The sequence below is a fragment of the Nomascus leucogenys genome, chromosome 10, assembly GCF_006542625.1.
Source record: "Nomascus leucogenys isolate Asia chromosome 10, Asia_NLE_v1, whole genome shotgun sequence".
NCBI lineage: Eukaryota > Metazoa > Chordata > Mammalia > Primates > Hylobatidae > Nomascus > Nomascus leucogenys.
This window is the reverse complement of record NC_044390.1, coordinates 66,273,180-66,301,007: the sequence shown is the minus strand read 5'-3', so window position 1 is coordinate 66,301,007 and position 27,828 is coordinate 66,273,180. Positions and strand designations below refer to the sequence as shown.

Below are 27,828 nucleotides of genomic sequence, written 5' to 3'. Positions count from 1 at the left end.
CTTCATGGTCCAGGACATATAAACAAAATAGAGGAGCAGATAAGCTGTAGGTCTCTTTTTCTTTATGGCCAAGGACATATGGCCTTTCTGTGGAAAGAACGTAAATAACTCACAAACTTTCTGCTTTCATTTATCATCAAACGCCTCAGCTAACAGAAGAATGCAAGTTAGCTCCCTGCTACCTTGGCCTCCCAAAGTGTGGGGATTATAGGCATGAGCCACTGCACCCAACCAAATCTCCTTTTCTCATGGCTCACTGCAGCCTTCACCTCCTGGGCTCAAATGATCCTCCTTCCTTACCCTCCCCAGTTGCTGGGCCCACACGTGCAGGCCACCATGTTCAGATAATTTAATTTTTTGTAGAGATAGGGTCTGGCTGTGTTGCCCAGGATGATCTCAAATCCCTGGCCTCAAGCAATTCTGACACCTCAGCTTCCCAAGTAGCTGGGACTACAAGAGTGCATTACCAAGCCTGGCTAATTTTTGTATTTCTTGTAGAGATGGGGATCTCACTATGCTGCCCAGGCTGGTTTTGAACTCTTGAGCTCAAGTGACCTGCCCACCTGGGCCTCCAAAACTGCTGGGATTACAGGCCTGAGCCAGTGCACCTGGCCCATCTCAAAAGACTTAATCCATTTCAGTATCAACTCTCAAAAGTCTTAATCCATTCCTATATCAGCTCTTAGGGCGGAATACCCCCTAAATATTATCTGAACCACACATGGGTTAGGATCAAGGTGTGATTCATCCTGAGGCAAAATTTCTGCCCAGCTGTGAATCTGTGAGGCCAGAGAAGTTATCTGCTTCCAAAATATAATGGTGATAAAGGTATAGGATACATCCCCCAGCCCTGGTTACTGTAAATTTGACGTTTGTACTTCGCACATGTAAAAGCACATGCAGTATTTGTCTTTCTGTGTCTAGCATATTTCGCTTGGCATAATGTCTTCCTGGATCCAGCCACGGCTCCACATCAAATCCCCAGCGAGATCTTAGTTCCCTGACTACTGAGTAGCTTCAGCATCACTGGCAAGAGTGGATGGAGTCCATCAAGTTTGTAAAAATCGGTTTTGACTTAGTTCAACTTAAGAAGAAGTCATCTTAGTTTCCAATATAAGTGGACCACAACTTTAAGCTTTAACCTTAAATTTTGAAACATTAAGTTGAAATAGGCAGGAAGCAATGCTGCTTCACAGGACAAGAAGTAGTCAGAAAACCAAAGACATGCTGCCTGTGAAGCAGAGTAAGTACCAGCCTCTATCTCGGCCCCACTTACCCCATGAAGCCCCGCCCCATCCTCCGCCGCGGCTCTGTCACGCCCCACCTAGCCACGCCCACTGCCGTCCCGGCCCGGCTCCACCCTCTCATGGTCCCTTCCCAAGTCAGGCCCCTCTTCCGACCCGCCCCTTGCCGGTCGCGGCTTGCCCAGGCCCCGCCCCCTGGCCTCCCAGTTTTTTCTCTCCGCCGGCAGTTTCCGTCACTCCCGGAAGCAGATTGCGCCAGGGAAGGGCCTCATCGCTGTGTGTTTCAGTCTACGTGGGTTAAACATTGCTTCGCTCCGTTTGCTTGGATTAAACGTGCACTTTGCAGTCCTCACTTCTCCATACCAGTGATCTGGGGATCGCCACGGACGTTAAAATACCCATAGCCCCTTCGCCCCTGCAACAGCCACTTCTCCCCACGTAAGTCCGAGAATTGCTTCCCTTTCGGTTTAAAATCTTTCTCAGGCTGTTCCTTGCTCGCTGCCTTTCTGCCATGTAGATAACCATGTAGATAACCCCATTCAGGTCGTGTTCCTGCTTAAAACTCTTACTGACCTCTGCTTCGGCCCCGGGCCAAGTCAAATCCTCCCTCGCGAGGTGGATTCCCACTAGTCGAGACCCCCGAGCTTCGCCCTTGTTGGCTTCTGGAGGGGAGCGCCCGCTGCCCAGCGCCTCCTTCAGGAGGCGCTTCTCCTCCCATGTCCTGGGATTCTGCAGACCCTCCCTGTCCTGAGACACAGTCCCCCGCGCCCCCTAGTGTCCTCCTCACGCCGGGTCCTTCCGCTCCCCAGGCTTCCCTTGCACAGCTACTGCTTTTCCTGACTCCGCGTTGCGGGAGGTCACCCGAGTCTGTCTTGTGACACCCACTGTTGTTCCCTCCCAAATTTTTACTCCACTGGAAAATGTGCTCTTCCGGGAGGTGGGCATCTTATTCCTCCCCTTTCCTCCTGAATGTGTGGGTGAGAGGGATCAGGAGAGGAAAAGGGGGAGTGACAGGACAGAAAGAAAAACTGGGGAGAAAAAAATGAGTACACGGCAAAATGGATGATAATTTAGGGACTGGCAAAGAGAGCAAGAAAAGAGGACGCATGGAGAAAGTAGCACGGGGAGAAAAGCACATAAAGAAATTAGGGGAAAGGGAGACCTTCAGGGAGATGAAGGGCAGCAAAATGGAGAGGGGCGGCAAAGGAGGAGGCACTGCAGTCAGACGCGGAGGGCGGAAAAGGTAAAAGAGTTGGAGCCGCGGCTGACAGAGCCACGTGGTGCTGGGACTGAAGGAGAGGGGAGTGGGTAACAAAGGAGAGTAGAGGGAGAACCACAGCAGGGAGGAAGCCTAGGAAGTTGGGGGTGCTAGAGAGTGGGAACAAAGGAGATGTAACAGGGAAAAGGGAATTTAACAGGGAAGAGGGATTTTAACGGGTAGCTCAGATGGGGTAAAAGAGGCAGGAAATACGTGGAGGCTGGGGACAATGGGAAAGTTTGGGGAGAAAGAGCAACAAGAGGTGAAGTAAGTTTCGAAGCATTGAGCAGAACAGAGATAAAAGAGGGAATAAAGAAAGGAGAGAAAAACAGAAAAGGGAAAAAAGACACGTGCAGAAGGAGAGAGGGAAACACACAGTAGTGAAGAGAGTGGGCGAGGACCCCATCCAGATGAGCGGTGAGTTGATTGGATATGGATGGTTGTTTTAATATATTGATTTGTGACTTTATACTCTAATTTAAAATTTGTTTCTTTAAATTGTACTCATGAGGATGAAAATTACCACTCTTTTCTATAAGGCTTGTGCATTTTGTATTTATTTGTATCAAAGGATATTTGGAATCCCTATTTAGCCACAGGGCAGTGACTTGATTCAGTCATTTCGTAACTCTTCTTTCCAGGGATGGAGTAGAGGATGGAGGAGGAGAGAAATAGGCAAGGAATGACTGACTGTCACTACAAGGTATATCTTTGGTTTTTTGTTTGTTTTTTCTCTTTTTGAGACGGGGTCTCTGTCGCCCAGGCTGGAGTGCAGTAAAATTATATCGGCTCACTGCAGCCTCTACCTCCTAGGCTCAAGCAGTCCGTCCTCCTCAGCCCCGAAGGTGTGGGATTACGTGTGTGAACCGCCTCTCCAGGCCTACAATGTATGTCTTTGAAGGACGGTTGAGAGTGTTTGTTTTTTGTTTTGTTAATGGATTTACTTTTTTCCTTGTAGTTGCTTTACAGTTAATTCATTGTTATTTTGGAAGCTTGATTTAAATTTTAGTTTATTCAGTTTCTTCTATAATTACTAACTTCTGAAATAAGATTTGATGTCATCCTGTAATCAGCTGATGTCATTAATTTCTAAATATTGCCCTTTTTTAACTTTTACCCCATAATTTAGATTTTTCAAAAACTTTCCAAACTGTTGAAGTGTCCAGTATGGCATACTCACCACGGAGTACATTAGATTCCTCAGAACTTCTTCATTTTATAACTGAGAATTTGTACCCTTTGACCAACATTTCTCCACTTTCCCCACCCACCATCCTGTGGTAACAACTGTTCTGTCCTGTTAATGATGAATTGGACTTTTTTAGATTCTACTTGTGAGAACATAGAGTAGTTATCTTTCTGTGTCAGTCTTATATCGCCCAGCATAATGTCCTCCAGATTTATCCATGTTGTTGGAAATAGCAGGATTTTCTTTTTTACGGTTGAATAATATTCCATTATATAAATGTACACACACACTCTGCATATGTACACATACATAAATATATATACACACACATTTTCTTTACATATTCCTTCATGGATGGGCACTTTGGTTGTTTCTGTATCATGGCTGTTGTGAATAATACTGTAGTGATCATGAGGGGACAGAGGTTCCTAAGTTTTTTCTTTTTTTTTTTTTTTTTTAAGTAGAAGCATGGTCCTGCTGTTTTGTCAAGCTGGTCTCTAACTCCTGGTCTCAAGCGATCTTCCCATCTCAGCTTCTCAGAGTGCTGGGATTATAGGCATGAACTACCACACCTGGCCTAGATGTCTCTTCAACATACCGATTGGATTTCCTTCGGATTTATACCCATAAATGGGATTGCTGGATTGCATTGTTGTTCTATCTTTAATATTTTGAAGAACGTCCATAGTGTTTTTCATAATGGCTGTACTGATGTACACTCCCAGCAACAGTGTACAAGGGCTCATTTTTCCCCATATCATTGCTAACACCTGTTATCTCTTGCCTATTTGATAATAGCCTTCATAAGAGGTATGAGGTGATAGCTTATGGTGGTTTTGATTTGTATATCCCTGGTGATTAGCAATCTTGAGCACCTTTTCATATACCTGTTGGTCATTTGTATGTCTTTTTTTTTTTTTTTTTTGAGACAGAGTCTCACTCTTGTTGCCCAGGCTGGAGTGCAGTGGTATGATCTCAGCTCACTGCAACCTCATCCTTTGAAGCACCTGAGATTACAGGCGCCTGCCACTATGCCCGGATAATTTTTGTATTTTAGTAGAGACGGGTTTCACCATGTTGGTCAGGCTGGTCTCGAACTCCTGACCTCAGGTGATCTGCCCACCTTGGCCTCCCAAAGTGCTGGGATTACAGGCGTGAGCCACTGCGTCTGGCATTTGTATGTCTTATTTGGAAAATGTTCAGGTCCTTTGCCCCCTGCCCCCTTGTTTTTTTTTTTGAGACAAAGTCTTATTCTTTTGCCCAGACTGGAGTGCAGGGACGCAATCTTGGCTCATTGCAACCTCAGCCTCCTGGGTTCTAGCAAGTCTCATGCATCAGACTCACAAGTAGCTGAGATTACAGGCATGTGCCACCATGCCCAGCTAATTTTTTGTGTTTTTAGTAGAGATGGGGTTTCAGTGTGTTGGCCAGGCTGATCCTGAACTCCTGGCCTCAAGAGATCTGCCTGCCTCGGCCTCCCAACGTGCTGGGATTACAGGCGTGAGCCACTGTGCCCGGCCCAACATCAAAGAACTTTAAAAGGCATTCCCTTCCTGACTTAAGGGACAACTTCTCATTGTCCAGGCCTTCTTGTTGTACAGCCAATAAAATACTACAAATCTCCAAAATATTCTTCAGGATGTTTATTGAGGAAAATTCTAGTAAAAGTGGACCCACACAATCCAAACCTATGTTGTTCAAGGGTCAGCTGAATTGAGGAGCAAGGCCTAAGCTGAGCCCACAGGGAGGGTGGGCAGCTGGAGAGGTGGTGCCTTGGTCCTGAGGGCATGGAACCTAGAGCTGAAGCCCAGCAAGCACTCTCGATAGTGACTTCTGAGGGATCTGTCATTTTGGGGGCTACATTTGTTATTTTGGAGTATTTCGGGCTGCACGTTAAGATGGTTATAGATGCATTTTGGAATATCTAAATGTCAATATGGAGAGTTTCCTTGGAAGATGTTGGGGTCTCATTGGGGCATGTGCATCATTAGAGACATCTCTTTTAGTAGATGGTGGTGCCAGTGTTCAAAGATGGGGTCATTGTGAATGGAATAGGGTGTCTTGGGTCATTGAGTCCTCAAGTATCTTTGTATGTATTAGGTCAGCAGGAGTTTATGAGTTGTTGGGGCATATGGGATTTCATAGCAGGATATGGGGAGCACTATGGAGTATCTGGGAAGGGTGTGGACCCCAAGGAAGTTTCTAAACCTGTCTCAGTTTAGGAGGGGAACGTTAGGGCCTCAAACTCTAGTGACAAAAGGCTTTCTTTAGGGAGGGTTTTCTGTGGTGGGTCTATGGCAGGATGGTGACTTAGGGAAGATTTTTCAAAGAATCGGAGAATATGATATCACAATGACCTGCAGCACAAAATTTCAATTGGGACTGTCCTCGGAAGATACAGCTGTTACTTTCTACCTGCCAGGACAGTGGTGATTACTTTCCCCCCACCTCTGTCTGCTGCAACAGTCACAGGGAGCTACGAGGCAAAATGCTTTAAACTCAGTGTGGAACAGGGATATTTTCTCCAGTCAAGAGGGTCCACTAGGTCCTGGGGAGGCAGTTTGGGGAGAGGATGGGTAATGCTCTTTGGAGAATGACAGGCCTAGTAATTGCAAGGTGTAAAGGAAAAAACAAACTTTTTCCTTTCTACTCTCACACTTAACACAGAACTCTTCTGTGGCCAGTGTTGGGGAGTTTTCTCTTACACACTAAGCAATTCTCCAGCAGACACCAGCTAGATTGCCTTATAATTCAATTTAATTCTGGCACTATCTACCTGTAGTTACAGTCATCTCCCACAGGTTGCCCACAGGTTAAGGGCTCAGTCTCACAAGACCTCCCTGGCTCACTTCAGCTATCATTCGAAAGTAGTAGGTTGTCACCTATACTTCTGACCTACTGACTCCAAATTGGCATTCCTACTACCCCATCCAAAGGTTTGATTAATTTGCTAGGATGGCTCACAGAACTTAGAGAAACACATTTACCAGTTTCTTATTGTTGAAGGACAAAATCACAACAAATTCGATCCTTTTGTAGTTAATAAATGTGATGATTGGGTTTTCACACTCATGTGAGATGTGCTTCCCTCAAACCTTGTTACGATGTCGTGATAAGAGGGGAAATTATTACAAATTCATTTTTTAACTCCTGTTCCTGTTTTCTTTTTTGGAGTTTTCTTTTTTCCTAAATGTGGCTTATTTCAAGGGTCAGTTTGCTAATGTGGCACTTAGCATGAGAGACTTCATTCTGGCTTGGTCTGGTAGTGCGGGAGGCTAGTACAAAACAACGGCCTTTCCATGAAAAGGAATAAAATAATGTCCTTGGCCGGGACATGGGTGGAGCTGGAGGCGATTATCCTTTGCAAACTAACACAGGAACAGAAAATCAAATACTGCATATTCTTACTCATAAGTGGGAGGTAAATGATGAGAAAACATGGATACATGGAGGGCAACAACACACACTGGGGCCTACCTGAGGGTGAAGGGTGGGAGGAGGGAGAGGATCAGGGAAAATAACTACTAGACATTAGGCTTAATAGCCGGGTGATGGGGCCAGGCGTGGTGGCTCACACCTGTAATCCCAGCACTTTGAGAGGCTGAGGCGGGCGGATCACCTGAGGTCTGGAGTTCGCAACCAGCCTGACCAATATAGTGAAACGTTGCCTCTACTAAAAATACAAAATTAGCCAGGTGTGGTGGCACATGCCTGTAGTCCCAGCAGGAGGCTGAGGCAGGAGAATTGCTTGAACCCGGGAGGCGGAGGTCGCAGTGAGCCAAGATCACGCCATTGCCCTCCAGCCTAGGTGACAGAGTGAGACTCTGTCTCAAAAAAAAAAAAAAAACCCCAGGTGATGAAATAATGTATACAACAAACCCCCATGACCCGTTTACCTGTGAACCAGGCTGCACATCCTGTACATGTACCCCTGAACTTAAAATATAAGTTAAAAGGAGAAAAAAAATTGGCCTTTTATAAAGTGTAACAACTGCATCATCTATTTTTACCTCTAGGGAATTATTTTAAACAGTGTTTACTGATGGTGGTGTATTGCCCATTAAATGCATGCACACACAGACCCTAAAGCTTACCGTTTCCTTCCACTCTGCCCTAATTAAAACAAAACATACTACTAACTACATTTCTGCCTGGATGAGTACCCCTCTTCTGTGCTAAAATCTTATTTATACTCTCTGTCTTCACTCCTTGCCTCCAGTTCCCTCTTGAATGCATCCAATCAAACTTTCATATCTACCATTCCACTGATAACTTTATTTTTCAGAGTCATCAGTGACCTCCCCATTTCTAAATCCAATGTATTTCTTTTCCTGCTTTAGTCTTTCTTTTCCTGTCAGGTGCTTTCTATTTAATTTTCTTGTCACCTCCCTGACCATTTCATTTTCCTCTGCTGCTGTGTCCTGACTCCGAATGTTTCTCAATGTGGGAAAGACTCATGGCTTAGTCCTTGAACCTCTTCTTATCTCTGTCCACGCCCACTGTCTTTCGTCATCATCTCATCTCATGGCTTTCAGCCCCACTGTATTAGTCCATTCTGGAATTGCTACAACAAAATTCCAGAGACTGAGTAATTTATAAAGAAAACAGGTTTAATTGGCTCACAGTTCTGCAGGCTGCACAGGAAGCATAGCGACATCTGCTTCTGGGGAGCTTTCAGGAAGATTCCAAACATGGTAGCAGGTGAAGTAGGAACAGGTGTTTCACATGGCGGGAGCAGGAGCAAGAGAGAGTGAGGGGGGAGGCGCTACATACTTTTAAACAACTAGATCTCGTGAGAACTCACTGTGATAAGAACAGCACCAAGGGGCTGGTGCGAAACCATTAATCACAAATCCACCCCCATGATCCATCCACCTCCCATCAGGCCCCACCAGTAACACTGGGGATTACAATTCAGTGTGAGATTTGGGCCAAGGACATAGACCTGATCCATATCACCCACCTACACGTCTCCATGTCCCCTGCAGACCTGTCCCCTGAACTCTAGATTCTGTGTCCTCTTGTCTTCTCGGCTGCCAAGGCATTCAGCCGTCTAAGAGACATCTCCACCTTTATGTGTCTAAAGTGACTTCCTAAACTCCCCACGTACATTCCCCTGCGTTCCTGCACATCTCAGATGACGGTGGCCCTTTATTTCCTGGCTTTAGCTTTACATGTCAGGATATATTTGAAATAGAGAAGATATGACATTATATAGAAGGGTTTTAATTCAAATGATAAAGAAAAGTTACATTTACCTAAAATGGTAGGAAAATGCATAGTTTCTGAAAGGGCTGTGAGCTGTGGGAGAAAAATGTTTGAAGACCTCGTCCCTACCTGATCTGCTGCCTTGGGACCTCTCTGACCTCATTTCCTCCCTTTGTCCTCCTCACTCCCTCTGCTCCAGCCACATAGGCCTCTTTCCTATTCCTGGAGCCGAGGGTGTCTACCTGGGCTGTCCCTGTGCCTAGAGCTTTCTGGCCCCTCAGTTGCAGGTAGTCTGGCAAGATTTCCCCCATCCCGAGCAGCAAAGGTGCCCTCTCCCACCAGCATCACATGAGATTTCCCACTCATTTAAACAAAACTTACTACTATGTTCTTTTTACATTTTGAGGATCTGGGGAAAATGGCAACCCAAAGAAAAGTAACTTCGAAACAACCAACCTGCTTTCAGTTTCCTGATTTTGCTCCATTCAGCCCCTTTCAGCTTATGAAGCCAAACTCCTCCCCTTAGCTCACAGTACACTCCTTTCATTTTAAGAATGAGGTGTTGTCTGATTCTAGGATTGCAAATAAAAGCCAATAAAAGCAGGTCCATATTTTCTGCTCTGTGTGTTTCTTTCTGGTCCTTTGCGTTCCACTTTCTACAGACTGGTGACAACAAGGCCCCAAGGGGAGATCAGAGATGGGAGACTGGGGCTGTGGTAGTCTTGCCCCCTTTGAGATGTACTCAACCTTCGCTTCACACTAGAGTGCTAAGGCATTTGTAACACATGGTTCATTCCCCCTTATAGAGATTCTCCTTCCAATAGTTAGGGTGGGGCCCAGCCTCCATAATGTTTAAGGTACCCAAGTTGATACTTTTTTTTTTTTTTGGAGACAAAGCCTCTCTCTCTGTCGCCCAGGCTGGAGTGCAATGGCTTGATCTTGGCTCACTGCAACCTCCGCCTCCCAGGTTCAAGGGATTCTCCTGCCTCAGCCTCCCAAGTAACTGGGATTTAAGGTGTGTGCCACCATGCCTGGCTAATTTTTGTATTTTTGGTAGAGAGGGTGTTTCACCATGTTGGGCAGGCTGGTCTTGAATTCCTGACCTCAGGTATCCACCTGCCTCAACCTCCCAAAGTGCTGGGATTACAGGCATGAGCCACCGCCCCCAGCCCCAAATTGATTCTCATTTGTATCCAGCATTGAGCTTCCAGCCTCTGTGTCCCCCATTTCCAAGGGCAGAGCTCAGCCTGTGACCCACAGAGGTGAGGGGGGGCTGTGCTCTGCATGGGGTTTGATCAGGGATAGGTCCGTGCCCTGAATGGGAGCTCAGTCCAGCCCAGCTACGCACTGCTGCAGCCTGTGTGTGGGCTTCTCCGGGAGGGGAGCTAATGCTGAAGAAAATGGTGAAAGATTCACTTGGTCTTTGTGTAGGAATTTATTATTCTTGCATCCCCCCGGTGCAATGGGCTGTCTCTCCACATGCTGAGTTCTTCCCTGTGGGCATGGTTGTGACACAGAAAGCAATGTGTTGTTTCCAAGCATTAAACAACAGATTTTTTTACTTTCAGGTTTGATGTGTGAATAATTACATTGACTGAGAAAGAAACCCAGAAGAGGAAGAAGAGGGAAGAAACAGAGTCAGTGATGGCTACTCAGGTAAAGTGATATTTTACTCAGGTGAAGTGATATTCTTGATGGGTCATTCTGTCTCCTTCCTTTGTGAAGTGCAGGGCGTTGGAGTTGCGAATCTTCTCTGAGTCTGAAGCGTCCTTCCTGACACATTTGCTCATGCTCATCCATGCCTTTCCTCAGTTCCTCTCATCTTATTTAGATTCCATCTCACCATGACCCAGTGACATGAACTTGGGAAGAGGCTGCACTGGGCATGGTCCTGGGAAGGGCTCACACCCAGACATGGATGGAGACGGGGTGTGGGCCCTGTGGTATCAGAGCTGTTGAGCAGCAGGGATTGTTTAGGGGCCACATCTGGATGCACTGTCAGCTCTCTGTAGACCAGGAATAGAGAAGCTGCATGTGGAAGTCACATATTAATGTGCATAAATACCTAGTAAATTATCGGAAGGGGCCAGGCACCTTGGCTCATGCCTGTAATCTCAGCACTTTAGGAGGCTGAGGTGGGTGGATCACTTGAGCTCAGGAGTTTGAGACCAGCTGGCCAACATGGTGAAACCTTGTCTCTACTGAAAATACAAAAATTAGCCGGTCATGGTGGCAGGGGCCTGTAATCCCAGCTACTCAGGAAGCTAAGGCAGGAGAATAGCTTGAACCTGGAGGTGGAGGTTGCAGTGAGCCAAGATGGTGCCACTGTACCCCAGCCTGGGTGACAGAGCAAGACTTCATCCTCAAAAAAAAAAATATATATATATATGGAAAAGGAGGCATGTAAGGGGAGATCTTTCTGCCTGATTTTATAGTACATTTGAAGCTGTATGAATGAGTCACTATTTCTAAGTGCACCACCTTAATGACGGGGAATTGAATGGAAAACTAGATACAGACATTAGAGCGTGTTTTATTCCATCATTGATTTAAAAATATGAAATCAACCTGAATGTCAGATTCTAGCCATGGTCAGAATATCCATCTCACAGAGACTGAGGTGTTCCTGCGGGGACTCTTACCAGCAGTTGTTTTAAGGTTATAATTTTGCTCAGATGTAAGAGCTGAATATTTGTTATCAGAGAAGATGGAGCCAAATTCTCTCACTGCACCCATTATTATTAAATATTATATTTATTTTAAACATCACATGATGTATTTTTTTTTTGGTAAAAGTTCAAGCAGAGATGCAGTTTAGGCATTAAGAAGTTAATACAACACGAGGATGATAGGAAATAATTTTGTTTTGTTTTTTGCTTTTTGTTTTGTTTGGCGTCTCGCTCTTGTCACCCGGGCCGGGTTACAACGGCGTGATCTCGACTCACTGCAACCTCTGTCTCCCGGGTTCAACTGATTCTCTTGCCTCAGCCTCCCAATAGCTGGGATCATAGGTGTGCACCACCACGCCCGGCTAATTTTTGTATTTTTAGTGGAGATGGTGGGGGCGGTTTCATCATGTTGGCCAGGCTGGTCTCGAACTCCTGATCTCAGATGATCCGCCTGCTTCAGCCTCCCAAAGTGCTGGGATTACAGTGTGAGCCACCGCACACAGCCTGAAAATAATGTTTTATTATATATGAAATTCATGCTAAATGAGATTTTAGCTGTTCCTGCCAAAACAGGGGAAAAAAAAAAAAAGTAACTGAGATGATGGGTGTGTTAATTTGTTAGAACTCTAATGACTTTTTTTTTTTTACTATCCATACCATAATACCATGTTGTATACCTTAAATATACACAATGTAATTTATCAGCAAACAAAAATGGGCATCAAGGAAACATTTTAGCTTTTTTTTTTTTTTTTTTGAGACGGAGTTTCGTTTTGTTGCCCAGGCTGGAGTGCAATGGCACAGTCATGGCTCACTGCAGCCTCCGCCTCCCAGGTTCAAGCGATTCTCCTGCCTAAGCCTCTTGAGTAGCTGGGACTACAGGCATGAGCCACCATGCCTGGCTAATTTTGTATTTTTAGTAGAGACAGAGTTTCTCCATGTTGGTCAGGCTGGTCTCAAACTTCCGGCCTCAGGTGATACACCCGCCTTGGCCTCCCAAAGTGCTGGGATTACAGGCATGAGCCACCGTGCCCAGCTTTAGTTTTTCACAGAAAGAAATTTATAACCTAAGAAAAGGACATCAAGGCGTATATATTTTAAAAATTTAACTACAGAATATGAAATGGCTCCTAGAATGCAGTAAAGGAAAATTGAGCAAAGAATGAAAATTATTTTGGTTTGATTTCCACAAAATAATGAAACCTCCTCACAGTCCAAGGAATTGGAAAATGGAAATACAAAGGGTTTTCATTTTCCCCATAGCCTCAAAATGTAAACAGAACATAGTAGTAAGTTTTTTGTTTTTTTTTTTGTTGGGTGGGAAATCTCATGTGTCATTGGTGTATGAGGACACCATTGCACCTTAGGATAGTGGGGAATCTTGCCAGATCCAGGAAAATAGGAAATGCACCATCCTAAAGAGGCAACCACTCTTCCAATTACCCAACCTGGAGGAACCCGAGTTTCTTTTCCCTGTCACTTTCTCCATCATCCCTCATGTTTCCATGGGGAGCTACAGTTGTTAAGTTCTGTGGCAAGAGTCAGTGAGAGGTGTCAAGATGCATTTACATATCATTATGAGATTTTAGAAAACAATTCTTCAGTACATGTTCTGTTGTGAAATTTCATTGTGCCAGTTTTTCAAAGGTACATCTTTTTATGTTAATAAGCACTACTAGCTTGTTTTGCATCCTCTTTGGAACAATCTCTAAATGAAGACATATGGATCTTTTATAATTTTTCACCATGGCTGCCACAATGCTCTCTTCACCACAGGTGTTTGAGGGTTCCTTTAGGTTGGACAGTTTAAAGAGTGGTTGCTTCTGTTAGGACGCTATACCACAAAAGCAAAAATAAATAACTGATCTTTCTTTGGAAGGCCTGGCTCACTGTGTGATTATAAAATTCTGTGGTTTTTTTAGATCTGATGTTTTGTTGCTTACATTTTGTTTGCTTGAATCTTTAATTTGAATTTTTCTGTATATCTTGTTGTAGATTATATTTGATTATAAAGTTTTAGATTATAAATAATATAATAGGTTCACAAGTAGATTGGCATACCCCTCCATTTTCTTTCCAAAATTATTATGGTTCTCCTTTTACACAACACAGTCACATATTTAAATTCCACATATTGGCCAGGTGTGGTGGCTCACGCCTGTAATCCAGGCACTTTGGGAGGCCAAGGTGGGCAGATCACCTGAGGTCAGGAGTTCAAGACCAGCCTGGCCAACATGGTGAAGCCCCGTCTCTACTGAAAATACAAATATTAGCTACTTGGGAGGCCAAGGCAGGAGAATCACTTCAACTTGGGAGGTGGAGGTTGCAGTGAGCTATCATGCCACTGCACTCCTGCCTGGGCGACAGTGAGACTCCGTCTCAAAAAAAAAAAAAAAAAATTCCCACATATTTTGTGTTTGAATGGCTCTGAATTTTTTCAGTTGCAGGTCTTTATGTCACCATGTCTTCCAAAAAGAATCAAGTTTGTCAGTCTTTGATAATATCTTTATTACGATTTTCATTAAAGCTTGTTTGCTTATGTAAAGTTCAGTAATGTTAGATATATTCACATTATTTGTTGGACTCCCAGAATGCATATGTTCTTGGTGCTTGATGGTTTTTCATGAGCCTGTTAGACTCTCTTCATTTTCTTTATTTTATTTAATTATTTATTATTTATTTTTTGAGATGGAGTCTCACTCTGTCACCCAGACTGGAGTGCAGTGGCATGATCTCGACTCACTGCAACCTCTGCCTCCTGGGTTCAAGCAATTCTCTTGCCTCAGTCTCCCTGAGTAGCTGGGACTGCAGGCACGTGCCACCACACCTGGCTAATTTTTGTATTTTTAGTAGAGATGGGGTTTCACCATGTTGGCCAGGCTGGTCTTGAACTCCTGACCTCAGGTGATCTGCCTACCTTCGCATTTTCTTTATTTTTGGAGACAGAGTCACACCCTATTGCCCAGGCTGGAGTGCAGTGGTGCGATCTCAGTTCACTGCAACCTCTACCTCCCGTTCAAGCGATTCTCATGCCTCAGCCTCGGATTACAGGCATGTGCCACCATGCCTGGCTAATTTTTGTATTTTTAGTAGAGATGGGGTTTCATAATGTTGGCCAGGCTGGTCTCGAATTCCTGCTCTAAAGTGATCCTCCTGCCTGGCTCTCTGAAAGTCCTGGGATTACAGTTGTGAGCAATCACGCCCGGCCCACATTTCTTTTTAATTCTTCAAAGCCAAGATGTAAATTGCCATTTCTTTCATGTAGGTTTGTAGAGATTCAGTTGGTTTCTTTTTATAGACCGTATTTCCCTGTTTCTTTGTACGTTTTATTGTCTTCTTTTGTGACTTCAGCATTTGAAAAATCAGCTGCCTCCCCAGATTTGGTGGCTGCTTTGTTCAGGGAGGACATTCCAATCAACTACCCTAGATTCTGGAGACTTCCCGTGCTTTTTCTCTGGGCCTTTGCTTGTCATCTCCCTATTGAAGAGGTTTGCTGCTTTCTACTCAGAAGCTCCCCTATTTTCTGTATTATTGTAGATAGACTCTGGTACTGCAGATATCTGTGGTACTAGATCTTCACCCTCGTGTCTTTCTGTGTTACTGCAGACACTGGTTTATGTCAGTCATCTTTTTGCTCAGTGGCCCCTAACCTTTCATCCTGTTCCTTTCAGTGCTAGCACAGGAAGTCACCACTAGGGCAATTCTCAGCCTAGCCATGGAGGCAGAGACACCTTAGAGACTCCTTATTAGGGCAATGTCAAGGGGAGCCCTGGAAGCAGGACCACCCCTGAGACCCCAGAACTGTAGAGTCACCAGTATGTGATCCCAGCTCGGGAAACCACAGCCAGTGAGAACTTGCATGTGGGTGATCCCAACAAAACTAATGGGGCAGGGATCCCCAGGACACTGGGGACCTAACTCCTACTCCAGGATGTCCAGAAGGTGGGACATAGAGTCAAAGAAGATTATTGTCAAGCCTGAAGATTTAATATGTGTGCCCCATTTGAGTTTCAGACTTAACATGGGAGTGGCTACCTCTTCTTTCCTGTTTCTGCATTTTGGAGTCGAAATATTTCACCTGTGTCTACGCCACCATTGGATGTTGGAAGCACTTAAGTCGTTTGATTTCACAGGTTCACAGCTGGAGAGCAGTTTGCCTCAGGATGAAACACATTTTTGAGTCTCACCCATATCTGATTTAGATCATAGTTAGATGCAGCTGTAGACTATAGACTTTTGAATTGGTAGTAGAAAAAGTTAAGACTTTGGGGGGCCTTTGGGATGGAATGCATTTTGCATGTGAGGAGTACATGAATTTTGGTGGGGCAGGATGGAATACTGTGGTCTGAGTGTTTTTCTCTCCTCCACAATTCATTTGAAACTTAATTTCCAATGCCCAATCTCCAAATATTATGAGGTTTGGGTTTTAGTAGGTGATTGGATCATGAGGGGTCTGCCCTTATCAATGGGACATGGTGTTCTGGTCAATGAGATATCAAAACACTTATCCTACGGAGTTCACTGCTTTTTGGCCCTTCTGTTCCTTCTGCCATGTGGGGACACAGCGTTCCTCCCCTCCAGAAAATGCAACAAGACACCATCTTGGAAGCAGGGATCATCCCTCAGCAGACATCAGTCCTGCTCGCACCTTGATCTTGAATTTCCCAGCCTACAGAATTAATGAGAAATATATTTCTATTGTTCATAAATTACCCAGTCTGTCTTATTTGGTTATAGCAGCACAGTGAGACTAGGATATTCTGTAACCATAATGTAACTGTTTGATTGTTTTGATTCAACTCTAATTCTCAGACATCTGGGTTCAGATGCTTGCTCTGCCATTTTCAGGTTGTTGACCTAGGCAAGTTTGTTAGCGTGTCTGTGACACAGTAACATGGAACAAGTCTCTCTCTCATAGGCTATTATGTTGTTATTTGAATTAGAACACGTAAAGCATTTGGAATAATGCCCAGCACATGGGGAGTGTTCCAAAACTTTAGTCATTGCTGTTGCTCTGGTCATCACAGTTTTTAGTTTCTGACCTTTAAAGCCGCTATTGACATTGTCATCTCTAAAAACACTACTCATCTACTAGCTCACCTAGACACAGTTGATGTATGGAACATAATATCTAACACTTTTTAAGGGATAACCATGTGTTTTTCTTATTTGTGTATTTCTTGTATTGTCCACAAAAAGAGAAATATACACTGATGTAGAGAATATAATAGTCTCCTATTGTATTTTATAGCAAACTAAAATTAGGGACCAATAACTTTCTTACAGATGCCTTTTATAGATATGTCAAAACACACACTTCAAAGTGATGTGATAGTTCTCTCCTCATTTTATGTAAACAGAAGAGCTCTCATATTGCTTCTTTTTGAAATGCGTTTTTCATATCAGGGACCTTTGACATTCAAGGATGTAGCCATAGAATTCTCTCAGGAGGAGTGGAAATGCCTGGAGCCTGTGCAGAAAGCTTTGTACAAGGATGTGATGCTGGAGAACTATAGGAACCTGGTCTTCCTAGGTGAGTATGATTTCCTTCTAGAAGTTCAGATTTGCCCTTGTGCGTTTTTGTATTTTCTCTGTTGTCTTTCTTGGGAGCCCCTCCATTATTTGAGACTGAAGCCTTGTTGGTTCAAAAATAAAAAGCTTCATAATACTGCATCTGGCCTTTCACTGTCTCCTTTGTATATATATTCTGCTGCCTTGTTTGTATATCAGTGGTGGTTCCAGAGCTGAAGTTCGCAGAGAACTTTATGGCAGAGTTAAAATACCCAGTTCCCTGTTTTCTGTCCATGTGCTTTTTTGTTTGTTTAAAACAGGTTCTTGCTCTGTTGCCCAGGCCAGAGTGCAGTGGCGTGATCACAGCTCACTGCAGTCTCTGTCTCCTGGGCTCAAGCAATCCTCCCACCTCAGCCTCCCAAGTAGCTGGAATTATGGGTGCGTGCCACCATGCCCAGGTAGAGACAGGGTTTTACTATGTCAGTCAGGCTGCTCTTGAACTCATGGGCTCAAGGAATTCTCTGGTCTTGGCATCCCAGAGTGCTGATATTATAGGCTTGAGCCAGTATGCTTGGCCTATCCCTGACCCTGTGATCTGCGCGCCTCAGCCTCCCAAAGTGCTGGGATTACAGGTGTGAGCCACCACACCCGGCCAAAGCTTATATTTTTTAAGTCCACATAATTTGTTTTAAGTCACCACTACTTTAATCTGGTGCATTTTCATGTATTATAAGTGAACTTTGTTTTTATTTATTTAATAATCAGTTCCATATTTTTGAGGATGCTCAGTTTTCTTTGTTTTATGTTTCTTTTTGAGGTAGTGTTGTATTGGGGAATGTATATCATTTTATATATTTTACAAGATTTCTTTCTTTAGTACAGATGGTATAGCTCAGCAGCAGTTTCTCTAACACTTACACAAACTCCATAGTGTTGTAATAAGACAGTTTCAGTTATTCCTCTTACTGCCATTTCTCCTGACTTAATTCCTACTATTAAATTTGTTAATGAGACTGGGCATGGTGGCTCACGCCTGTAATCCCAGCACTTTGGGAGGCTGAGGCGGGTGGATCACGAGGTCAGGAGATCGAGACCATCCTGGCTAACATGGTGAAACCCCGTCTCTACTAAAAATACAAAAAATTAGCAGGGTGTGGTGGTGGGCGCATGTAGTCCCAGCTACTCAGGAGGCTGAGGCAGGAGAATGGCATGAACCCGGAAGGCGGAGCTTGCAGTGAGCAGAGATTGCGCCACTGCACTCCAGCCTGGGCGACAGAGCGAGACTCCATCTCAAAAAAAAAAAAAAAAATTGTAAAATTGATTACAGTTCTTTTCATTGGAAATTTTTTAATACCTTGAATATATTTTTTTAATATAGTTACTATCTTAATTGTAGAAATACCATGAAAGAAATTGGTCATACTTTGTTTTTTTGTTTTGTTTTGTTTTGTTGTTTTTTGAGATGGATTTTCACTCTTGTTGCCCAGGCTGGAGAATAATGGCGCGATCTCGCCTCACTGCAACCTCCATCTCCCAGGTTCAAGCGATTCTCCTGCCTCAGCCTCCTGAGTAGCTGGGATTAAGGCATGTGCCACCACGCCTGGCTAATTTTGTATTTTTAGTAGAGGTGAGGTTTCTCCATATGGGTCAGGCTGGTCTTGAACTCCCGACCTCAGGTGATCTGCCCGTCTTGGCCTCCCAAAGTGCTGGGATTACAGACGTGAGCCACTGTGCCCAGCCTGGTCATACTTGTTATATGAGACACATTGCTTTTCTGTAGTAAGTTTCAGTTTCCTAAATATAACTTGCTGCATTTTCTTTAAATCATACTTTTTTTTTTTTTTTTTGGAACAAGTGCTATATTATAATTATTCTCCTGTCTACTTTCAAGTCCATCATGTTATGCTGAATTATTATTTTCAAATCTTACTTTATTATACATATAGCCCATTTATTGCACTTCAAGGACTTCTCAACTGATGTTTATAAAACCTATATATTTTTTCCCATCATGCTTAGGGAATGAGGAATAAATTTTTTTTAAAAAATTATATTTTATCCAGAAGTGTTTTTCCTAAGTTTTCTTCTAGGATTTTTGTAGCCTGAGGTCTTACGTTTAAGTCTATATTCATCTTGAATTAATTTTTGTGTATGATGAGAGATAGGGGTCCAGTTTCATTCTTCTGTATATGGCTAGCCAGTTTTTCCAGCACCCTTTATTGAATAGAATGTCTTATCTCAATTGCTTTTGTTGACTTCATCAAAGATCAGTTGGTTGTAGGTATGTGGCTGTATTTCTGGGTTCCGTATTCCATTCCATTGGAGATCTGTGGCTGTATTTCTGGGTTTCCTATTCCATTCCATTGGAGATCTGTGGCTGTATTTCTGGGTTCCCTATTCTGTTCCATTGGAGATCTTCTATTTTAACAGAATCATTTATATCTAACAATTTTCTCTCTTAACACTGTTTTCTCTGCATACATAAGTTTTGGTATGTTCTATTTTCATTTTCCTTTGTTTTGAGATATTTTATCATTTCCCTTGAGATTTCCAATTTGACATATTGGCTGTTTAGGAATATGTTGTTTCCATGTATTTGTTGATATTCTAATTTTTTTTCTGCTGTTGATCTCTACTTTTATTATGAAGGGATAAGTTACGCTTTATGATTTCAGTCTTTAAAATGTGTTAAATGAGGTTAGCAGTTTGAGACCAGCCTGGCCAACATGGCGAAACCGCATCTCTACTAAAAATACAAAAATTAGCTGGGTGTGGTGGTGCGTGCCTGTAGTCCCAGCTACTTGGGAGGCTGAGTCAGGAGAATCGCTTGAACCTGGGAGGCAGAGGTTGCAGTGAACCAAGATCATGCCACTGCCTTCCAGCTTGGGTAACAGAGCGAGACTCAGCCTCAAAAAAAAAGAAGTGTTAAAAAGTTTTATTTTTAAATATTTCTTTTGAAGAATGTTCCGTGTGAAGTTCTGAAAAAATTCATTTGTGCTGTTTTTGGGTGATGTGTTGTGCATATGTAGGTTAGGTCCAATTTAACGTATAGTTTAGGTTGCCTATTTACTTACTTTTTTTCTGTCTGTCCTATTTATAAAAGTGGTCTGTTGAAATCTTTTATTATTACTGTGGAACTTTTCTCCCTTTAGTTATGTTTCTCTTGCTTCATATATTAAGGATCTCTAATATTAGGTGCATATATAACTGTAATTGGTGTATATTCCTAGTGAATTAACCCTTTAATTATTACATAATGCCCTTTGTCTCTTGTACCAGTTTTGACATAAAGTCTATTTTGACTGATACCAGTTTAGCCACCTCTGATGTCTTTCTGTTACCATTTATAAGGGATATCTTTTTTCACCCTTTCAATTCAGCCTGTGTGTGTCCTTCAAATAAAAATGAATGTTTTGTGGATAGCATGTAGTTGGAGCCTGTTTTTAAAATTCATTCAGCCAGTCTCTATCTTCTGATTGTGGAGTTTAAGCCACTTACACTTAACGTAATTACTGATAGAGAAGGACTCACTCTTGCCATTTTGCTGAATGTTTCCTATATCTCTTAGTTTTTTTGTTCTTCATATCCATTACTGCATTTGTGTTTATTTAGTTGATTCTTTTGTCTTGACATACTTTTATTTCCATTGTGTGTGTCTTCTATACATTCTTTGTGGTTACCATTGCAATTACAGAAAACACTTTAGATTTATAACATCCTGTTTTAAACTGGTAAAAGTTTGACTTCAGTCACATAGAAAAATGACTCCTTTACTGGTCTGCTCCCATGTTATGTTTTTGATATCCCAGATTACTTCCATATATACTGTGTCTCCATGAACATGTATTTAAACCTTGACAACACTTTCCTGCTTTCTTAGTTTTTTCAGACTAATATTTGCCTATTTTGCTAGGGTTTCTTCTTCTGCACCCCAAGTCTCCTTAACATTGTTGTACTATCAATAAGGTTTTATGTTGTCTTTTTGTGTGTGTACAAAATAAATTCATCCATCTCCTCTTCATGGCTGTTATCAAATTTTTTCTTCAGGATTATATTGTAAGAACATTTTTTCTCATATCTCCTGATATGTAGGGTTGTTGAGCATATGCCTGGAAACATAACTCATGGGACATTCAATTTGATAAATTTCATAGCATATATTATACAGACATAAGTCTGCTTTCTTCCCATATCCTCACACTGCCTCCTTTTTAACTGTCTTCCCTTGTCTTGTGCCCATAGTATAAGTCCCATATTTAAGTATTGGCCAGTATAATGCTACTTCTAAATTAGTTTCTTTTTTCATCCAAAGTCAGGATTTTAACTGTTCCTTGTGAAATTATATACCTACAGCTCTGCAAGCACAAACCCTGCTGCCCCATGCACATTACTCCTTGCCCTTTCCTCTTGCCTGTTCTCTTCCCTGGCCTTTCCTAAAATAGTACTTTGTTCCAGACGGAATACCTGGCTACTTACTAGCATATTAGTTTTACACTCCCATTATTGCCTAACTCCTTCATCTCCCACACTACTCTCACTCTGTAAGGGATGACCCTACTCATTGACTTGATCACTTCCTTTTTTTTTTTTTTCATATGGAGTCTTGCTTTGTCACCCAGGCTGGAGTGCAGTGGTGTTATCTCGGCTCACTGTAACCTCCACCTCCTGGGTTCAAGCAATTCCCTGCCTCAGCCTCCCAAGTAGCTGGGATTACAGGCACCTGCCACCACACCCAGCTAATTTTTGTATTTTTAGTAGAGATGGGGTTTCACCATCTTGGCTGGGCTGATCTTGAACTCCTGACCTTATGATCCACCTGCCTCGGCCTGATCACTTTCTGAGAACACTGCCTAAATAATTATGTGCAGGGAATGATGACTCAGATACTGTTATTCATGGGGATGGCTTAGTAATGCTTTTGGCAACACAGCATGGCTCTTGAAGCATTTCTTTCTACACTCTTAGTATTTGGGGTGACCTGTTATCTGCAGTACCTGCTTGGGCAGTTTTTGAAAAAAACATAGTGTTTGATCCTGCAAATGTAGGTGCATATCTTACTTTCTTTGTAAATTGGATGTAGATACATAAATCCTATGGGCGTACTTACTGTGCTTGTGTGTTAAATAGTGATAATTTACCTCAAGACTTTTCAAACAAGTTAGTGCTGTTAGCTAGTCTAGAATATTGTGTTTTTTAGTAAAGACTCACGGATTTCTTTGTTAAATAAAGCATATCAGCATTGTTTTATGTTTATAATGAGATAGCATATTGGCTTTACCCTAGTCAGCATGGCCACCTATAGTAGATATTGTAGATTGGGTGGTTGAAACAACAGAAATTCCCTTTTCACAGATCTGGGTGGTGAGAAGTCTAACATGTCAGAACCAGCCATTTTGGTGCTTGGCATGGCATGGGCCCTTTTTCCGGTTTACCATGGCTTCCTCTTTCTGTGTCCTCACATGGCAGAGGACCTAATTGCCTCCCAAAGACCACACCTCCAAATACTGTCACATTGAGGATTGGGTCCTCAACATAGGAATTTTGGCAGACATAAGTCTTTATATCAAAGCAGCCTTCATTGTATCTGTAAGTTTTCATTTTGTAGTTTCTTCCAAACAGTGTTTGTTGTCTTTTATCTTAGTTCATATGCTTTTCAAGTAGAAATCTCTGTATGATATATATTTTGTGGCCAGTTAACTAGGTAATTAGAGGCAATGAATAGGACCAGGTGTGGTGACTCATGCCTGTATGTAATCCCGGCGCTTGGTGGGAGGCTGCAGCAGGCAGGTTGCTTGACCTCAGGAGTTCGAGATCAGCCTGAGCAACATAGGAAAACTCTGTCTCTACCAAAACTACAAAAAAATTAGGTGGGTGTGGTGGTGAACATCTTTGGTCTCAGCCATTTGAGAGGCTGAGGTGGGAGGATCGCTTGAGTCTTAGAAGTGGAGGTTGCAGTGAGGCAAGATTATGCTACTTCACTCCAGCCTAGGTGACAGAGTGAGACTCCATCTCAAGAAAAAACCACAATAGATAGGGAGTTGCTCTATTGATTGTTACATAGTTGTAGGCATGAAATCATAGTATTTTTCCTTCCCCACTTTTTATTTTATATTATGTCGCATATTTACCTTTCTCCCATCCAAGTAGTAACCAGGTCTGACACTGTTAGCTTCTGAGATCAGCTGTGTTCCAGGTGGTATGGCCATAGACATATTTATCTTTCTTTTATCCTTAAAAGTCAGTGATCTCAACATATTTTCTAGTTATCATATGCTGTCTCTAGAATATATGTTCTTGCTTATTATAAAGGGAGAATTGTTTAGAATTCCATACTATAAATTTGTATATTTGCATATGATGCAAACTTGTATATGCAATATACAAATTTATAGTATGGAATTCTAAGTATACTGTATATTGTATTTTACTTACCTGCTGGTTTTATCATGGGTTATTAGAGTGTTTTATTTATTAATTTGTATGATGGTTATTAATTAGTTGATCTTGTGAATATTTACCATTACACTATATCTTGCTGTAGTTTGGCATTTGTTTGTACACAGTAAATATGAAGTAAATATATATAACTTTTATTCTCTTATGAGAGAGCCACATTTTCTGCCAATCGGTTTGTAATTTGGTGTCATTGGTTGCAAAATACTTGTTTTAGTGCCAATATATGTTTGCACAACGTAAGTCTTTTGGTCATAGGATGTTTGAAACTAGGCTTTCCTAAAATTAAATTGAATTACACGTAGTCACCCTTTCTTTACTATAGACTTCTGTTCATTTTGTATTTCTAAAAATAAAAGATCATGGTGGAGAACTTTCACACCTGTCTAGTATAAACATTATGTTTAGTGTAGTATGTTTCCAATATAAAATATTTGTTTATCAATAGTAGTAGTTTAAAAAAACTCCTGTTCATTATATTTTGCAGGTATCTCTCCTAAATGTGTGATCAAGGAATTACCACCAACAGAGAACAGTGATACAGGAGAAAGGTTCCAAACAGTGACACTGGAAAGACATCAAAGCTATGATATTGAAAATTTATACTTCAGGGAAATACAGAAACATCTACATGACCTTGAATTTCAATGGAAAGACAGTGAAACAAATGATAAAGAAGTGCCAGTACCCCATGAAAACAATCTTACTGGTAAAAGAGATCAACATAGTCAAGGGGATGTAGAAAACAATCATACTGAAAACCAGCTTACATCAAGCTTTCAGTCACGTCTGGCTGAACTGCAGAAAGTTCAAACTGAAGGAAGGCTTTATGAATGTAATGAAACGGAGAAGACAGGTAATAACGGTTGTTTAGTTTCTCCACACATTAGGGAAAAACCTTATGTATGTAATGAGTGTGGCAAAGCCTTTAAAGCAGCTTCCAGCCTTATTAATCATCAGAGGATACATACTACAGAGAAACCTTACAAATGCAGTGAGTGTGGCAAAGCCTTTCATCGGGCCTCACTACTAACTGTACATAAGGTAGTCCATACAAGAGGGAAATCATATCAATGTGATGTATGTGGCAAGATCTTCAGAAAAAATTCATATTTTGTAAGACACCAAAGGAGTCACACTGGACAGAAACCCTACATATGTAATGAATGTGGCAAGTCCTTTAGTAAAAGTTCCCACCTTGCAGTTCATCAGAGAATTCATACCGGTGAAAAACCTTACAAATGTAATCTGTGTGGGAAATCCTTTAGTCAGCGTGTCCATCTTAGACTTCATCAGACAGTTCATACTGGAGAGAGACCCTTCAAATGCAATGAGTGTGGCAAAACCTTTAAACGGAGCTCAAACCTTACTGTACATCAGGTAATCCATGCAGGAAAGAAACCATATAAATGTGATGTATGTGGCAAGGCATTCAGACATAGATCAAATCTTGTATGTCACCGGAGAATCCACAGTGGAGAGAAACAATACAAATGCAATGAATGTGGCAAGGTCTTCAGTAAACGTTCAAGTCTTGCAGTGCATCGACGAATTCACACTGTAGAGAAACCTTGCAAATGCAATGAATGTGGCAAGGTCTTCAGTAAACGTTCAAGTCTTGCAGTGCATCAGAGAATTCATACTGGACAGAAAACTTACAAATGCAATAAATGTGGCAAGGTCTACAGTAAGCATTCACGTCTTGCAGTGCATTGGAGAATTCACACCGGCGAGAAAGCTTATAAATGCAATGAATGTGGCAAAGTTTTCAGCATACATTCACGACTTGCAGCGCATCAGAGAATTCATACTGGAGAGAAACCTTACAAATGCAATGAATGTGGCAAGGTCTTCAGTCAGCATTCACGTCTTGCAGTGCATCGGAGGATTCATACTGGAGAGAAACCTTACAAATGCAAAGAATGTGGCAAGGTCTTCAGTGACCGTTCAGCTTTTGCAAGGCATCGGAGAATTCATACTGGAGAGAAGCCTTACAAATGCAAAGAATGTGGCAAGGTCTTCAGTCAATGTTCACGTCTTACAGTGCATCGGAGAATTCATAGTGGAGAGAAACCTTACAAATGCAATGAATGCGGCAAGGTCTACAGTCAATATTCACATCTTGTAGGGCATCGAAGAGTTCATACTGGAGAGAAACCATACAAATGCAGTGAATGTGGCAAAGCCTTTAATCAGGGCTCCACACTCAATAGACATCAGAGAATTCATACCGGAGAGAAACCTTACAAATGTAATCAGTGTGGGAATTCCTTTAGTCAGCGTGTCCATCTTAGACTTCATCAGACTGTTCATACTGGAGACAGACCTTATAAATGTAGTGAGTGTGGCAAAACCTTTAAACGGAGCTCAAACCTCACTGCACATCAGATAATTCATGCAGGAAAGAAACCATATAAATGTGATGAATGTGGCAAGGTATTCAGGCATAGTTCACATCTTGTAAGTCACCAGAGAATCCACACTGGAGAGAAAAGATACAAATGTATTGAATGTGGCAAAGCCTTTGGGCGGTTGTTTTCCCTCAACAAACACCAAAGAATTCATTCTGGCAAAAAACCTTATAAATGTAATGAGTGTGGGAAATCTTTTATTTGTCGCTCAGGCCTCACTAAACATCGAATAAGACATACTGGAGAGAACCTTACAACTAAAGTCAATGTGACAAGGCCTTAGACGTTGTCCTAGTTTCTGGAATCACCGAATAATTCATACTTACTGATATACCTTGTATATTTACCCCTTCTCTTGAAATCCCTGTGGAATTGTAATCTCCAGTATTGGAGGTGGGGCCCATTGGGAGGTGATTGGATCATGGAAGCGGATTTCTCAAATTGAGAAAGATTTAGCATCATCCCCTTGGTGTTGTCCTGGCAATAGTGACTTCTCTTGAGGTCTGGCTGTTTAAAAGTGCATAGCACTTCCCTGTTGCTTGCTTTCATTCTCACCATGTGAAATACCTACACCCCCTTTGCCTTCCACCATGATTTTAACCTTCCTGAGGCTTCCCTAGAGGGTGATCAGATGCGAACACCATGTTTCCATTTAAGCCTTCAGAAGTGTGAGCCAATTAAACTCTTCTTTATACATTAGCCAGCCTCAGGTATTTTTTTGTAGCAATGCAGTTATGACCTAATACATTTACACATGCAGTAAGTACACCTAAGTGTGAGCCAATTAAACTCTTTTCTTTATACATTAGCCAGCCTCAGGTATTTTTTTGTAGCAATGCAGTTATGACCTAATACATTTACACGTGCAGTAAGTACACCTAGGCAGTACACACTGCTTACTAGGTGTAAGAATATGTATACATATTCCAGGATGTATACATCCTGGAGAAAAATCACGGAAGTGTAATACGTGTGGCAAGAATTCTACTCAAAAGCCAGAACTTGTAAATCTAGGTAATTAAAAGGGCATAGATGTATGAAATGAAATGAGGGTGGCAAAACCTTTACTAGAGTTCAATCACTACTTGTCATAAGAGAGTTTATACTGAAAGGAAATCATATAAATGTATGTGTCAGAGGCTTTCATCAGGCGTCAGAACTCACTAGGCATCAGAATATACATCTTTGAGAGGAACCACAGAAATGTAATGTGCATGCTAAGGTTTCCACCCGAACATCAAAATGGAAACAGAGTATTCATACTAGAGACAACCTTACAAATAAATGGTTTTAAAAAATGAAATGTTCAAAGACCTGGAATCAACCCAAATGCTTATCAGTGATAGACTGAATAAAGAAAATGTGGTACATATACACCATGGGATACTATGCAGCCATAGAAAGGAATGAGATCATGTCCATTGCAGTGACGTGGATGGAGCTGGAAGCCATTATCCTCAGGAAACTAACACAGGAACAGAAAACCAAACACCACATGTTCTCACTTAAAAGTGGAAGCTGAACAATGAGAACACATCTACCCAGGGAGGGGAGCAACACACACTGGGGCCTGCCGATGGGGGTGGGAATGGCAGGGAAGTGGAGCATCAGGAAAAATAGCTAATGCATTTTTGCCTTAATACCTACGTGATGGGTTGGTAGGTGCAGCAAACCACCATGGCACACGTTTTCCTATGTAACAAATTTGCAAATTGTGCACATGTACCCAGAACTTAAAGTGAGACAAAACCAATGTCCACGCCTTTGCAGTTTGATTGAACGTATAGAGGAGAAAAATCCTGTAAGTATGCTGAACATGAAAGGACCTGTACGCAGTAGTGTGTCTTCAGGCTTTACCAAATTATTCCTACTTGAGAGAAAACTT

The 27,828-nt window shown here is 42.2% G+C and overlaps 1 protein-coding gene and 1 pseudogene across 1 annotated transcript; both read left to right on the top strand.

The window, feature by feature from the left end:
• Positions 1 to 1,479: 1,479 nt before the first annotated feature.
• ZNF616 (zinc finger protein 616) lies at positions 1,480 to 26,642 on the top strand. The gene is made up of 4 exons (XM_003269872.2): positions 1,480 to 1,682; positions 10,468 to 10,555; positions 16,975 to 17,101; positions 24,020 to 26,642. Exons 2-4 carry the CDS (start codon positions 10,544 to 10,546, stop codon positions 26,224 to 26,226), a joined length of 2,346 nt encoding a protein of 781 aa, XP_003269920.2. The 5' UTR covers positions 1,480 to 1,682; positions 10,468 to 10,543; the 3' UTR covers positions 26,227 to 26,642.
• LOC115837165 lies at positions 6,719 to 6,806 on the top strand (annotated as a pseudogene).
• Positions 26,643 to 27,828: the final 1,186 nt, after the last annotated feature.

What these genes read in the sequence shown, in the direction of transcription:
- ZNF616 (XM_003269872.2), top strand. An exon ending in TAGGAACCTGGTCTTCCTAG is followed by an intron (nt 17,102 to 24,019) that starts GTGAGTATGATT and finishes TATATTTTGCAG; the next exon opens with GTATCTCTCCTAAATGTGTG.